Source organism: Mugil cephalus, chromosome 20 (assembly GCF_022458985.1).
Source record: "Mugil cephalus isolate CIBA_MC_2020 chromosome 20, CIBA_Mcephalus_1.1, whole genome shotgun sequence".
Taxonomy (NCBI): domain Eukaryota; kingdom Metazoa; phylum Chordata; class Actinopteri; order Mugiliformes; family Mugilidae; genus Mugil; species Mugil cephalus.
In genome coordinates this window covers 6595597-6612793 of record NC_061789.1, presented here as the reverse complement: position 1 = coordinate 6612793, position 17197 = coordinate 6595597, and the positions used below count along the sequence as shown (strand labels likewise).

The 17197-nt window shown below is 40.0% G+C and overlaps 1 protein-coding gene across 1 annotated transcript in view; it reads left to right on the top strand.

Annotated features, from left to right (window-relative positions):
• The first annotated feature begins 4326 nt into the window (after positions 1 to 4326).
• The window catches only part of LOC124998123, a 98288-nt gene continuing 85417 nt past the window's right edge, over positions 4327 to 17197 (top strand). The window contains 6 exon segments of the mRNA XM_047572325.1: positions 4327 to 4538; positions 7156 to 7217; positions 12220 to 12255; positions 12678 to 12986; positions 13260 to 13568; positions 14668 to 14973. Coding sequence (XP_047428281.1) covers positions 7175 to 7217; positions 12220 to 12255; positions 12678 to 12986; positions 13260 to 13568; positions 14668 to 14973 — 1003 coding nt within the window. The 5' untranslated portion in view covers positions 4327 to 4538; positions 7156 to 7174.

The window sequence follows — 17197 nt, the reverse complement described above, 5'->3', positions numbered from 1 at the left end:
TTTCACTCTTGATTATATCAAGTATTCCAAGCAGCAGAAGAATCCCAAATCATAAAGTGAATGAATCTTCATTAAAATCTTCATTAAAATTCTAAACTTCTACCCATTTACTCAGTTTCATGGAGAAAATCAAGGTCATTGAAGTTACCATACATGGTCCCTTGCCCTTAAGCGGTAAACAAATGTAAACAGACCATTATTTAGACCATTAGAACATAAGTGCTGATTCAGGCACTTATGTTCTAATGGTCTAAATAATGCATTGTCAATGCATCACATTAAATACATCAGGCCTCTTCTTCGTGGTGCCTAATAAAGCAGTTACACTCAGAGTTCATGCAGAGGTTGACCCTGCAGACCACATTTGAATGTAAATTGACCTGAGAATGTCGCTTTGATCTTTGCTGGTTAGCTGGGTGAAAAAAAACCACATGTTTGTAAACCTCACTGAGAGGCGCAATTTAAAATGTGTGCTGAAGTTGTCAAATACGGTTCCTCGGTCTGTAAGGCTTAATTTTGCAACCCTCCGCGAACCAATACCACATTCCAGACGTAGAAAACTTCAGCTCTGACCCTGCACACAATGACTTTGACATCCCCTCACTTCTTGAAAGTAGAAGGGGAGTAAAAAAAGAGAAAAAAGAAATGGTTCCACCCAATCCCAGAGAAGATGTGAACAGCGAACCGAAAATGTCTGCGTGTTCTTATCAAATCAAAGCAGCTTCAAACCACACGTCCAAGATTAGTTTGCCACTTCCTGCCACTTCACAAATATCATTAGCTTTGAAGTTTTCACACTTTTTTTTCCTCCAAAAATCTTTTAATAGAGCCAATAAAGCCTTCAATGTTTTTCAGTCCAAGGACCCCCAAACTGGTGGAGACATTAAGTAGGGACCCTCTACCTACTGTACATGTTCTATGTTAAACTTGGTTTAGTGTTATTTATTATTTAATTTTCAATATTAACCCATCCCTTATCCCTTTACTAAAATATGTTCGATTTGTGTTAATGTGTATTTGAAGAAATTTAAATTTGTGGGGGACAATTAAAAAGAAATATATACAATCAATATAAATATATATAATATAATATATATATATAATATATATAATATAATATATTATATAATATATTATTAATATATATATATATATATATATATATATATAAATGCCTAAACAATCAAGGAATTTGTGACACTTCAGCAGTATCTCTGTGAACCCCCTAGGGGATGCAGACCCCTAACCCTATTGAAGAGAGAATATGAGATTTTATTTGTTTTTGGGGAACTGATTATAGTTTGATGCCATTTTTTTTTTCAATAAATGCAGGTTGTTCTAAAGGAACAAATAAGTCAATGAGGTTGGTTTTTTTTTTATTATTATTACCCCTCAATCAGTGCAGTTTCTTTTGTTCTTGTTTCTGTAAGTTCTCATTAAATTTACTTTCTTGCTCAGCCTGCCGGTCTGGACTGTGTGTTTTGCCCTTCCTCCCTTGCTAACATGGAAAATTCCAGTTAATCTGGCTTCACATCCATGTTTTCAAAAACTGAGAAGTCGTATTTGATGATGCATCCATCTTTGTTTTTTGCAGCACGTTTTTTCGTTTGCACCACGTTCCTCTTTTTTGCAGAGTTTCTATACTTGAAGCTGTACTACTTGAAAATTGTACACAATAAGATGACAAGGTGCTGGTAAAATTTCAGCAGGAGCACTCTGTGAAATCTCAATGAAATTTGCTTTGCTTTAGAAGTTAAGTAGCATTTCCTCACCATTCTCACCAGGGGCACCAGGGGGCTAAAACTGGTGATGTTAAAGTACATAGAGTAGTGGTCAGACACAGTCAGGTCAACAACATTTATTTAATGAAGTCCAGGAACTAGACCACAACCATTATAATTCTATTTCCATCTATTGTTAAACATACATAACCGTGCCTTTCTGTTTCGTGACACCTTGCCCTTTATTGTTCTATGAAAATGCTATGTTGAAGGTTGGCCAGCAGATGTCGCCATATTTAATTGTATGAGATGTTATGAAACGCTCAACCATTTCTAAGGCATCACCACTTCCTTGCTATTTTACCAGGGATATGTGCTGTGGCGTCTTGGAAATTCGGAGCCAGTACATGTGGAACCACGTGGCGTCTTGCTAATTAATACTGCACTCTGCTCTACCTCCACCAGTTACAAGGAAATGTTTGATTGATTTTGCACTGTACCCATTTATTTATTTTGTTTCCCAACTCCTCCAGACCACTTCATGGAGCATTGACTTTGACCTTCTGTTCCAGAACATTATTTTTGCTTGTGCTTGGGGTTGCTTTTTCAAATTTAGCTCACAGATAGATGTAGAGTCCAGGGAGAGCATACAAACCCCCAGAAAGGACTTGAACCCCAGACCTTCTCACTGGGAGGCATCCCAGAGTTCACTGGCATAATTCAGATTTCTTCAGTCCATCATTGATGATAAATCCTTCTGGCCCAGATTGAGCAATACAGGCTTATACAAGAACATTACCACCCCCAAGTTTCACTGCCGGGATGAGGTTCAGATGCTGGAATGCAGTGTTGTATTGTCTTCAATATAAATAGTATTCTTGCTTCTCCACATTACCTTTAGCAAATAAATGCATTATTTTTATCCTGTTGGGTGAGTTAATAAAGTTTATTAAAGCTAACTCACTACCTATCCTATTGCACATGAATTTATTAATGGTACTTTGATTTGTTTTATCAGCTGTATAAGGGAATACAAGTCACTTTGCTCTTCCTTAGTTTTTTCTGATGTTTCCAATAGTGCTATGTTGACACAAAATCACAATCTGCTTGACCACATTATTGCTAAACTGCATCATCCAGTGCGCCTAATTATACACTGTCTGGCTAAAAAAAAAAAAAAGTCAAATATGATTCTCTATGGCGAACAATGGAAGGACAGACTTCCTGACCTGCTCTCCATTCCATACTACAAGGAGGATGACAACAACCCTAATTCTGCGAGCACAGAGGAGATGGCGCTCCAAGGTTATCAGTGGCTCTGGATGTGGAGGTAAAGATGTGAACCTTGCAGGAACAAACCCTGGAAGAATCCAAAGGGAGCATATGGGATTATCAAAGTCCAGAAGAACTGTCATATTACATGGTTTTACTTATATTCACAATCATATTGTTCCGTTATGGCCCATGACATACCAATATATAAATTCATTATTAGGTGTTAATCAGTGAAATGATGTGATTTGGACAATGGTCCACTATTGACATCTGTATTACAATTCTGCAGTACATGAAATGTATTTTTAAATATATTTTTTGGCCATTTTCAGCCTTTAATTGAAAGCACAGTGAGAGACAGACAGGAAACAAGGAGGCAGAGAGGGGCGAAAGACGTGCAGGAAAGGGCGCCCAGTGTGGGATTTGAATGGGGCCCACCTGCGGCGAGAACTGCAGCCTGAGCACATGAAATGTATTTGACATATGTTTTCTTAATCAGAACTACTGCCATTAAGTTATTCCAAAAGGATTTAACACACACACCAAGACTATATAAACTGCACCCCATTTGCTTGTCGTTGGGATATAGAGGGAGGATATGTTGGAGGATATGTATATGCATGCATGCATGGATACAGGGCTGTACAGTAAATAGGTTGTGGACTGAAAAGGTTTGTGTGTATCTGTTGTATGAGTCTTGAGTCTGGAATAAAGTCTATCAGTCACTCATTCACACACAGGCACATCCTGTTCGGTCAGTCTGGTATGTGTCCAAAAACATAAACCTCGACATATGACAATTTCCAGGCACAAAACCAAAGGTTTGTCAGAAACAGTAAATTATGGTTCTATTGCCAAGAACAAAAGATTACAATGCACACACAAACTTATCATTTATTGCACACATCTATGGCTTAGCACACAACATGTAACACACACACCAAGACTATATAAACTGCACCCCAGATGTTTGTCGTTGGGATTTAGAGGGAGGATATGTTGGAGAAATTATGCATGCCTGAATAAGCATGCATGGATAGAGGGCTATGCCGTAAATATCCTGTTCAGTCAGTCTGGTTTATGTCCAACAACATGACCTGGACATCCCAACTATGACAGTTTCCAGGCACAAAACCAAACGTTTGTCAGAAACAGGAAATCGTGGTTCTATTGCCAAGAACAAGAGGTTGCAATGCACATATTTACATTGATACACAAGTTTCATCATCATTTATCACACACATCTATGGCTCGGTACAAAACATGTAACACACACACCAAGACTATATAAACTACACCCCAGATGTGCGGCGCTGGGTTGTTCCACGGCGTTGTCTAGTACAGTTGTGCTCTGTGAAGTGAAGTCCTACTGTGTCTGTGGCTTCCATCTGGTTCCTTGACTTCTGCATTATTTCTAAAAGTAATTGAAAAAAATAGAGTCATCAGGGTCAGTCTTGCAGACAAACAACAAAAGGACTAGATAAGCATCGGCTTGTCGATCTTGGCGCACAAGTGGAAATGTGCTGGGCCCAAAATCTAAAGGTATGACAATTTTTGTCTAAGTGAATACAGGTTTCTCTGTGTGCTGAGACCAGCCTGAATAACACGTCTGACCACGAATCTGGAGCACAGACTTATTACTGTACATTTTGTGCTGCATGAAAGGGCTGCTTAAAATTGTGTAAATTGTACGAACACCCCGAATTGGAGTATATGTTTAATTGATCTGAGAGCTCCGGCTAGGGGGTCCTGTGTGGGACTTCAGCCTTGTGCTAAAGGGCTGAGTGAGAGTGTGTACTCTGTGTGTGACATTAGCCTCAGCCAAAGGCTGTGTGGCTGTAACTCTTGCAGCTGAACTGTTTAAAAAAACAATGCAAATGTTTGGTGTACCTCTTTGCTGTAAATATTGTAAATAGCTGCAGATTGGCATGAAAATAGTCGCAGTCATTAGATGGTGTGTAGAGTGAGGAAATCTGTCGTGAAGACTTCTGAAACTGCTGAAAATGTGTGTGAAATAATAAGAACATTACATTGATATGCAATGTTCTTAGTTGTTGTTAAGTTGTTAAGAGATTGAATGAGAAGAGATTAAATAGTTGCTTTTGTTTTTTGTTTTGTTTTTTTGAAAAATGCGGCTGAAAGAGTGGCTGCATGTCGCCAGTAGCTGCGTGTTGAATAACCGTTTTAGGTTATTCTGAGTGTGCTTATGGTTGTTTTTTTGTCTGACTTCAAGCAGTCAAATGGTTTTTGGTCTTTTTGTGCTGTTTTTATTTTGTTTTTTTCTGGACTTTTTGTTTTTGGCTGTGTCGTTGGTTGTGGAATTCGGCGGAGCGACCATTGTGTTCTGTTGGTGTGCTCCTGCTATCAGCTGCCAGCTGCTAGCGCTGTTCGTGTCCCCTGAGCTGCCCGACACTCCCGCTGAACTTCGGGAGAAGTGCTGGAGATGCTGGACTTGAGAAGGAGGTTTGGGTCGGCGGTGCCTTCTGTATTCTCGGGGAATGTGAGGTTTTTGGCATTGGCATGGATGGACTGTGTGCGCTTGGTGGGACCAAGAAGAAACGTGTCACGAGAAGAGCTTTGGAGACCTGGTTCATAGGACCATGGTACATCTGTGCCCGGTTTCAGACTCTGCAGGCGGACATCTCATTTTATTTTATCTTGTGTTTACTTCTATATGCGACAAAGCTACGGTGACAAAGTAATTTCCCACGTGGATCATTAAAGTCTGTCTAGACGTGAGTAGAAATGGTGGATGAAGGTGAGAGAGAGGCAAGTGACAAGTGTGATGCAGGTTAAAATTGCGAGTGGTCTTTCGAGTCGAAGGACCGAAGACTGAAGTTAATAGAACAGCAGACCATGTCCTCAGACTTGGTTATGCTGATCTTCATCCCAGCCGCTTCGCACTCGACTGCTCACCATATTGGGAGTTGTTTTGCGCTTTGCTGCAGCTTGCTCACAGACTAGGATATATTACACTCCAATGTTTCATATGCTGGAAACCAGATAAAGCTAATTGGCTACACACAGAAATTCACTGACGCATCAGAAGCAGTACTCCTCCCTTCTGTATGGGCGGAGTCCAGGCAGAACAAGGTCACTATGTCTGCTTGGATGGGAGCTTCGTTTTTTTCTACCCTTAAGGTGGATGAAGTCTCAACGCTGAATCAATACCTATTTTCTGTGTACCAAATAAATAACCTAAATGTGAGAAACCGAAGTCGACACTCGAGTCGAACGAGTCTGACTTAAAACTGACTACACGGACCAAACTGTCGTTCCTTTGGTACAGGGACTGAATGGCCCTTAACAAGGGGCCATCCACTCCATACTCACGGAGCTTCAGCTTGACAGCTCCCCTCACCTCTGGTGTTCACCAGCATGTTTGGGGATTACCGCCACGACGAGCACCAGCGACCTTGCAGCCACAACTCACAACAGCCGCTTCAATAATGGCGGATCAGAACATGGCCCATTTGGACTCAATGTCCCCCACTGCCCCTGGGATGTGGCTGAAACTCTGTCGGAGGTGGGAGTTGAACACCATCTTGACAGATTCTTCTGCCAGGTGTTTTCCAGCAGACCCTCACTATTCGTTTGGGCCTATGAGGTCTGCGTGGCATCTTCCAATGCCATCTGATCCAACTCAGCTGATCAGTTGACAGCTCTGCTCCTCTCTTCACCCGAGTTTTCAGAACATACAGTCGCAGGTCAGATTATACAACTATAAAGTCAATCATCGACTATGATCGATACACCGAGGGTCAATGTCCGATATTAATAAAGGGTGAACAAGAACATTACATCCCATGGCAAATACTCAAACTTGCTGGACTGATTTCATGCTTGATGTCCATCAAGGGGCAAAACAAATACCACCACTGGTAAATCTCATTCAGGCTGTTTAAACCCAGTTTTTAACATTGCCATGCACATTTCACATGCACATGCCCTGTTACGTCTACTTTGCATCTCGTAGACACCTAATAATGTTTTATACACTAGTGTTGTAGAACCAATCTAATTTTAGTAGCCTGTATTCTCTCTTTTTTTTTCAGGAAAAAAAGATAACTCAAAACTCTAGGAAATTCAAAGAGGAAGTGTGCAGTGTTTCTGTATTCCAGAGTTTTTAGATCAGTTTTCTTTCATTTCTTCTCATAAGTGATCAAAGCACTGACGTGATGGGAGACAGATGGCAGAGAAGCTGTCGCTTGTTGACCTTGGGTAAGACACATTTTCCATAATGTTATTCCTAATTATCTTCACTTTTATGCAGACACTACACTGTAAAAAAAAAAATGTAATATAACAACATTTTACTGTTTATTTTACAGATTATTTCTGTATTTTAAAAATACAGAAACATTCTGGATAATCAACGAAAAATACTGCATTTTTACATATCAAATGTAAAATAACATGAAATCACTGTAACTGTGAAAATACGTGTGAACACATGATATTTCAGTTGTTTTACAAAAAAAATTTGTAGACATACAGATATTTATTGTTAAAATATGTTCATAAATGTGCCGTAATTTTACAAATATTTGTCTGTTATTTAACAGAATAAACTGTAAAATTCAACAAAACTTAGAACTAAAAAAAATCATTTCAAATTACTGAGAAATTAATAGTAAAATAACTATTTAACACTGTAGGCTATTGTGTGTGTATATATATACAATCCAATGTAAATCAAAACGTCTTGAATTATTTCACAGCATGTCTGAACAAAACACGTGTAATCAGGAGACATTTTACTGCTGCAACGTCCCCTACACAAACACAAAAGACAAAAACGTGAACGCGACATGTCATTGGAGTGCGTGCTTTGAAAAGCGCGAGTCCCGTTTGGATTGGTCGACAGAAACGGTTGGAGAAGAAGAAGAAGAAGAAGAAGAAGAAGAAGAAGAAGAAGAAGAAGAAGAAGAAAGAGAAGACATGCTATTGGCTGTTGGGACACTGAACATCCGTCTTTGACGTTACACTTAACAAGGTCAACAACCACCACGCGGCTGTTCCCGTTTGGTCACAGAAACTTGGAGCAAACAGCAGCTAATGTCGAGGCTGGAGGAAGGACGAAGGCAGAAGGCAGAAGGCAAGTATCAAACTGAAGCTTAGTGGTATTAGCTTTATTTACCACCATGCCTCTGACTTTACTCAGTCGGCAAAAGGCACCGAATCCGCTAGCATGTCATCAATTGAAATGTTAGCTAAGTACGATAACAAAAGTATGGCCGGCGGCGACGGCGGCGTCTTCACGTGGCGTCTGCCAGTGTTAGTCATAGATATATATCTATCACTGTTAGTAGTCAGCCAGACCAACCACTTTTTATTTTATTTACGCTAACGTTAGCTTAGCACTTAACACTGAGTCATTACGTTTACTTTTGTGAACTGACTGACACAGGCGGAGAGAAAGAGGAACAACATTTGTTTAGAGCTGCAACAATGAACAATAATCGATTATTAACCCTCTTCTACATTTTCACTAATTTTTTGGCCATAACTTTTACTGCGTGTCTTGAAATGGCATGATTTCTGGCTAGGATAGGAAGTTGGATTTTATGGAACGTGTCAAAATGTCAAAGTCAGTTACTCTTTCTTAAAACTAATATATTCATCTTCCTCTTGCCTCTCACAACTATAGGAGGAGCGACCTACTCTGCCTTTTTCAAGGTTTTTCAAATTTTAATTTTGGTGCAACACTAGTCAGTGGTCAACATGAAATTCAAAACAATACTGAAAAATATAAGATAAGCTAACGATCATCTTCTGGTTTATTGAGGGGAGATCTGCTAACACAGTTTAGGTCGACTTTTTCACAACCAATAGCATTTATTTTGATTTTGGCAAATTCATCTTTTTTTTTTTCTTTCTCTCCACAGATAAGTGGTGAGAGTTGATTTCATGGCATAAACTGGTGGTTAAGAACTCCACTCCTTTCCATGCTGAACTGTACAGTGAAGCAGTGCACTCCGCAGTAGGAGAAACCTTAGTCAAATAACCCAATGTTGAGCAGCTACCGAGATGCAGTGAAAAGGCACTCAGTACAAAAAGGGTCTTTCTGTGTTTAAACCAAGGTGAGGCACTTGAATTCAGACAGATTGAGCTCATGCTTGTGATGCAGGACCAGCATGTATACTTTATTGTTACACCTCATGATGTGTCCTATGTGCCAGCATTTGCATTGTATGAAGTGAAACAAGCATTAAAATGTTGGAAGCCTGAGCAGAAACTTGATTATTACCATTTGCATGTGTACAAGCTTTGTGGGACAAGAGTAATTTCACTTAAGTATAGCATTGTAAACTCAGAGTCATCTGGAGTTTGAAAGATTAAAATCTGACAGTAACAGTATTTTTCATCCCTTCTAGTCCTCCTAGTCTTTCATCAAATCAGTGCCTAAACTAAGAGACCCTGAACCTTTGCTGGAGCATCTGCAATGTTTAGGAGTTGAGGACCTCAGCTACCTGCAGGAGAGTGACCTCCTTTCTGTCCGCAGACCAGTTGAAGCCAGGAAACGTCTGTCACTGCTCAAAAAGACAAGTATGTGTTTCAGATTGTACAGAATAAACTTTCACATTAAAGAAATGTGCATAGTTAAAATTTACTTATTAGGTCCACCTGTACTAATCAATGCAGTCCAATACAGCAGTTATACTATGAATTATACTTCAAAGAATCTTCTCTACATTTTTGTTGATGTTTTGAAAAAGGTGATGACTATACACTACACCTTGTTCATCATGGATTTCATAGTGGGTCTTAGTGGTGGTGTACTGCATTAAATTGAGAAAGGAACAGTTTAAAATATATCAATGGCTACTGAGGATAGAATTATGTAAGGTAATAATATACCCACATTGAGCTATGTGATGTCTGTGTTTAAATATTACTACTATCTGTCCTTTAATAAGGCCAATAACATGTCTTGGACAGTCCTCCAAGCAGCCAGAGCAAACAACAGTTGAGCAGAGCCGGTACCAGTACAAGTCCAGTAACACAGTCTGATGAGATGCCCCTCTCTGGTGTGTACATGCATCTGTTGCACACAATTACTCTTTTGGGTTAGATGGGCTGAAAAATAACATAATCTACCTGTAACTTAGTGTAATATAGTACAATCAGCAGCAGTGAATTGACAGTGTGCTTATAAATCATTATCATCAGTTGGGTCTATCTTCTCTAGATTCTGATTCAGTAGCAAATGACACACAACTAATGATGGGATGGGATTATGGGATGAACACAGGATACTTTATCACAATGTACAGAAAAAAATGGCTTTTATATCCAGCAGTAGCAATAGTTCCCCCAACAACAATATGTTGTTCATTTAGTTCCCATGTGTAGTCAGTCTGGTGTGTATTTTCTTTGTAGTGTGTTGTGTTGAGATCTTGCAAGCTTGTCTGTCCCAAAGCAACGGTGTCATCTATAGTGGGACTCGTGTGACTGCTGCGGTGTTGGAAAAGGCTGTATCTTCTTGCACCTTTATCCTGGTCCTGCCTCTTTAACTGTTATTAGCTGTTATTTAATAACCGCTTATGTTTTCTGTCTTCTCTTCAGGTGGTTATAGCTCAGAAACTGCAACTTCACTACGATCAACAAGTAGTTAGGGTTTTGGACACCACACCTCGTCAACTGTATAGAGCAGGGGTCGGCAACCCGCAGCTCCGGATACGCATGCAGCTCTTTCGTTCCTCTATTGCAGCTCTCTGCAGCGAGCGGTGCAGAGCAAGGATGCTGATCAAAGCCGTTCACTTTTTCACGCTAACTAACTCCCTCAGAATAGCGGCAACTAGTCACTCATTGAATGAGCGAGAGTTACACAACAACTGAATGACACTGAATGCCACACAACACTCATGGTTGTAACATCAACCTAAAAACACTGAACTCCCACAGTTCATTGCAGCTCATTTACTAGTTGCTGTTGAGTATTTAATTCAAATGTATTTTTATTTTAGTGCATTAGTGCATATAATTCTAAATTTGAATTGATGGTGATCTTTTAACATTAAAATAAAATGTAAATTTTTTGTTGCACAAAATATACGCCACAACTGCCGACGTGCGACACCCGGCGGCAGGTCCAGCCCGCTATTTACTGAATTTTTCGACCCCAGGTAAGCCAACCATGGATAAATCCCTGTTATGTATGCATAATGCAATTTCATTTTCTCTGTAGCAGTTATTTCATTTCATAAATACAACACACTATGGGCCTAGCATAGAGGTGAAAACGATATATGCAGTGTTATCTTCATTTTAGATGTCAAAGGGGTTTTGTGGCTCCCAGTGTTTTCTTTCCAAACGGCTCTTTGAGTGTTGAGGGTTGCCGACCCCTGGTATAGAGTATGGATTCATTTCCAGTGACGTTTCACCAAGTTTCTAATCAGTTTTGTGGATGTATGGTGACTTGTATGTAAATTTTATTTTTTATTTTTTTTTAAACTTTTTTCTTTCATTACCAGTTCAGTTAAATTTTGTTTTGGTTTTGTTTTTCTTTCAGAACCAGTCATTTTAATTGAATAGATTTTTGAATATTGCTGTAATAATGGTTACCTACTACAGTTGAATAAAAATACGGAGAATGGGAAATTGTAGCTGTTCTTGTTCAGCTTGGTCTCATTTTTTCTCATGTTTTGAAGAGATCAAATTATTGTTGTATACTGGTATATTACATCTAATCTAATATAGCCTACAGTCTTTTTAAATAAAATAATGCCACTAATATCTAGTTTTGCAACAGTTTTTTGACGTGTTTTGAAAGATTAATCACATTATTTTGTGTCATATACTGTTGTATTACATCAAATATAAATTATTATACAATCTCTTCCCATAAAATAACGTCATTAAAACCGATTAATAACAGCACATTTCTGTAAATTTAAGCATTATTGTTTGTAATACAAAATTTATTTACCATATTTCTAGGTGATTTAATTGTTTAGGTAAGATCTTGATAAAATTACAAATACAAACTGTATTTTAATTATGGAAAATAACTGTATTTTTAGGAGAAAGTGATTTTCCGTTATTTTACAGTATTTTTATGGCGCCCCTGCTGCCAGAAATTTACCTTTTTTTCACGTTTTTGTTTTTAGCAGTGTACAGTACAGTACAAATGCAGTGCAAATATCCATTGCATCAAATTATCTTCAAGCATTTTTCAGCTGAAAGTAATGAACCATGCAACTGTTTTCTTCTTCTACAGTCTTTTTTCTCTTGATCTCATCTTCACTTGCTGCAGGTCAGTCTAATATTTTGTCATAAATAAAATCTTTTTCTGTCAAGCATAAGCACAGTGCTGATATAGCACCATGGAGGCGGAGACTACAAAGTCCCAGATGAGTCTTCAATATTCTCCATCTCCGTCAGATGTTTCGTCAGCATACATATTCACTCCTTTATTATAAAAACTTAAAAAGGAAGTTAAACACAAATCAAGTCAAACTAAATATCATCATTATGTAATTGTTTTACCGTAACTTTCCCAAAGCTGAGCATCTCCATGAATCCAGCTGTTGAGGTTAACTGAGTCAGGTTGTATCAGTCTTTCAATAGTTTTTGAGGAACGTAAACAGGTTTTCATGATGAAATGTTAGAAACAATAAGAAAACTAACAGAAAATATGTGTTTTCTCCAGCATCTGAGTCTGTGATCTTTCATCAGGTACTGAGATCAGGTTAGCTGGGTCTTCTACGTGCTCTGGAAGAGTTGAAATCTACCACAACGGTGTCTGGGGGACAGTCTGTGATGACGGCTGGGACATCAATGATGCAAAGGTGGTCTGCAGACAGCTGAACTGTGGGACGGCTCTGAGTGCTCCTGGGTCTGCTCATTTTGGTGAAGGAACCGGAGAAATCTGGCTCAACAACGTGGCCTGTTCAGGAAGTGAGAGCTCTCTAAGTAATTGTCAGCACAGAGGACTTGGGGGACACAACTGTGGACACTACGAGGATGCTGGAGTCATCTGTACAGGTGGGAAAACTTTTCAATAAGTACTTTCACAACAAAAACGCTATATTCTTAATAGCTGAACTGCATATACAGTATTTAGCTCAAATTGATGAAAATCATGCTGCTTTCAAAACTGAAGAGCAGAACAAAGGCAGAAAATTTAAATTGTACATCTAATTTTTATTGTAGCAAAGGCAAAGATCTATATTAGTGTTTAGTTTGTTGCAGGACAAAGTAAATTCACATCAGAGTCTTGACTTTTCTGGCAATGATTTGCTTGTGATTTGTCATTAGAGGGTAACATCAGGTTAGCTGGGTCCACTTTGTGCTCTGGAAGAGTTGAAATCTACCACGGTGACTCCTGGGGAACAGTCTGTGATGACGACTGGGACATAAATGATGCAAACGTGGTCTGCAGACAGCTGAGCTGTGGGACGGCTCTGAGTGCTCCTGGGTCTGCTCATTTTGGTGAAGGAACCGGAGAAATCTGGCTCGATGACGTGGCCTGTTCAGGAAATGAGAGCTCTCTAAGTCATTGTCAGCACGGTGGACTTGGGACACACAACTGTGGACACAGGAAGGACGCTGGAGTCAGCTGTACAGGTGGGAAACTTTTCAAGAAGTACTTTCACCAATAAGATAGATAGATCTCTTTGGTCTTGTCTATGTTAGTCATATTGTGCGTGCTACTTTTGGTGCAGATAAGATGTGTGCTATTCGTCAGATGGTTTTTGTATCTGCTCTAGTTACCTTCATATTTTACCTTCATTTTGTTCCAGGTTCACACGTCAGCACAGTGGTTGTCGAGCATGCGCACACTTGTTGTCCAGTTAAAAATCCAATTAGCATATGCATGCCGGAGAAAATCGATTTTCAACTGCATTATCTGGGTGTCTTAATTGGATAAGGACAACTCTGACTTTAGTTGGAGTAACGTGTTTACATGCACTTAAGTTGTCTAGTTAGAGTCCGATTAAGGCAATTGTTTCTTTTTTTTCGCCTGCATGTAAACATACTGAGTGATCCAGGAGACAGTTGATGCACCAGCACCCATCAAGCGCAGCTTCTCACCCAACAACAAAGGCTGGATGGTGTTTAAGGCGCTGGAGAAAATCAAAGAATGTGATTCTCACTGAGCCTCCACCACCATTCAGGTGTGAGTGAGCTCACTACAGCAGATAGATGACAGCGTCATCCATCCCCTTATACAGATACAGGCAAATTGTAGGGGGGGTAAAGATGATCTCACTTACAGCCTTAGGTGGGCAAGCACCAACCTCTCTAGCACCTTCATAACATGGGATGTAAGGGCCACTGAACGGTAATCACTGAGCCCTGATGGAGACAGCTTCTTGGGAATGGGAACATGTCAGGAGGTCTTCCAAAGAAATGGTACCCTCTCTGAGGCTCTACTTTGTGCTGTCGAAGCGTTGAAATCTACCACAATGATGCCTGGAGAACTGTCCAGGATACTTTCAATACTAAACAGAGCAGGAAAAAAGCAAGGAAAAATGTAACTGTCAATCCAATTTAATATATCTTTGCCTGTTATATGGTGCAAAAGTTCTGTCAACCTCTTATTTGGTTACAGCTGTCTTTCAGTGATTTTTGAGGGACGCAAACGGTGTTTCGTGACGAAAGTAAGAAAACTAACAGAAAATATGTGTCTTCTACAGCAACTGAGTCTATGATCTTTCATCAGGTGCTGAGATCAGGTTAGCTGGGTCTGTTTTGTGCTCTGGAAGAGTTGAAATCTACCACAACGGTGTCTGGGGAACAGTCTGTGATGACGGCTGGGACATAAATGATGCAAACGTGGTCTGCAGACAGCTGAGCTGTGGGACAGCTCTGAGTGCCACTCAATCAGTCATTTTTGGTGAAGGAAGCGGACAAATCTGGCTCAACAATGTGGCCTGTTCAGGAAGTGAGAGCTCTCTAAGTCATTGTCAGCACAGAGGACTTGGGACACACTGTGGACACGGGAAGCCCGCTGGAGTCAACTGTAAAGGTCAGAACACTTTTCAATCAGTCATTTCACCAACGAAAATTATATCTTCTTAACAGCTGAACTGCATAAAAGTAGCAGAAAGTATGAAAACCACACTGCTTTCAAAATTGAGTTTTAGTTTAGCAAGTACAAAGATCTCTCAGTCTTTAGTTTGTTGCAAGTAAACTCACACAAAACATATCTTGCTTGTCTTGCTTGCCTGTCTTGTTTGCTTGTGATTTGTTGTTAATTAGTAACATCAGGTTAGCTGTTTCTTCTTTGTGCACTGGAAGAGTTGAAATCTACCACAATGATGCCTGAGTAACTGTCCAGCATACTTGCAAAATTGAAGAGCACAGCAAAAACCAATTCATCTCCCTTCTGCAAAACACAAGGAAAAACACAGTTAGAAACCCAGTTCAACTGATATATATATCAGAGGATATGGATCACCCTAGCAGCGTAGACAGGGCTGAAGCGGCGATCACCCTCGCGACAGGAGCTGGAGCAAGGACCGGTGCAGAAGCAGGTGCCACCCACGTGGCAGTGACAGGAGCTGAGGCAGGTGCAAAGGCAGGTGCCACCCTCGTGGCGGGGATGAGAGTAGTTCTGGGGCTAGCTGGCCGGCGACCAGCATGCGGAGGACGAGCGACTGGGTGGCAGGTAGACTGGCCCGTGTGAAGCTGCCTACCAGCAGATCTGCCTATGTGGCAGCCATGAGGGCCTTACCTCCCAGTTGGGGCCCTTAGGGCCAGATGAGTTCCCTCAAAAAACTGGGGTTGTGCGCCAGGGCTTGTACTCAAGCTCAAGTTCTTTATAATACGCCACTACTCGCCTTCTTTCCTCCGCCTCATTAAAAAAAAAAGACAAAATAAGAGACCGAACCATGACAACGTGTCCTGCCTAAAAGATAATAGTATATATTAAATACAATCATTTAGTGTTTAATGTCTTTATTAAAAAATCTTGGTTCTGTTACAACTTATGGTTCCCTTTTCAATAAATCCTAATGCATTTATACTCCTTGGGTCTTTTGTGATGAGCGTAACAAGAAAATACAATACTAATACATACAAATAAATCATTAATCATATCAATTGTAATAGCAAAAATGACATCAAAACAGATCTGGGCTGTAATAAATCACTGGTGATGAAGTGGTGACTTTCAAAATAAACTCTGCCGAGATGAGAAGTCCTGATAGTTGAGTTCTTCATCTCATGTAGAACATTTCAATCACCTGGAGGAAAAGTACAGAGACATATAGACTTGTGAAATGTGTGTTATATGTACAGTACATGTGTATGTGTACAGCTAAGTTTACATTACCATCTAACTTCAACGACTAATGTATAATGTTGTTTCAACATCTAGACTAATGTTATGTCTGGATCCATGCTGTAATATAACATTAATATTTTAATAGAACTGAACACAGCTCAACACTTTTAATCAACTCGAACCAAGTCTTTCATTAATGATGTAACCATAAGAATGACAGTATTGAAGCGGTAAGGTCAATGAGACATATGTTACCTACTTTACATGGTGGGCTAATAGTTTTTGCCGAGGTGTTCTGTCTTTGGGGTGGAACAGTTTCTGTCTAAGTGTATTGCTGGGTTTGAAATAAATTGGAATGCGTTTTCTGAAAATTCTCCTCAGTTTTTCCGATATACTAGCCCCGTAGGGGATGAAGATGTTCTTCCTCTCGCTGTACTCCTCTTCCCTGTTGTTTTTGGGATACATTCTTGAGCCTTTAACAAAGGTCCAGCTGGGGTCAGTCCATAGCAACTGACCCCCATGGAGCCCAAGGTGTGATATTTGGTAGCTATTTGGACATTACAGTGGGGATATGCCTGAATACTCCTGCTTACACCCGAATATTTGAGAAGTGTGTGGCTGTGTCCAGGCCCGGATACAGGTCTTTTCATGCAGTGATGGGATATGCGACTACATGTCAACCAGCATATCTCCCCTCTGCAAAACAGAAGGCAAAACACAATTAGAAACCCAGTCCGACTGGAAACAAACAACAAAAAGAAAAAAAAAAAAAAAAAACATCCAGCGGGGTAGCCATCAGCTAGCACCCAACAAGAAGACACCAGCTAACTAGCCTTGCCAACAGTAGGCAGTATGTGGCACATCATTGGGGTTTTCGAATGGTCACCTCCCTTCACCAATGTTTCGTTAAGTTAGGCCCACGACACCTCAAGAAGGCTGAACAGTGCATAACAGCATCCTGGAG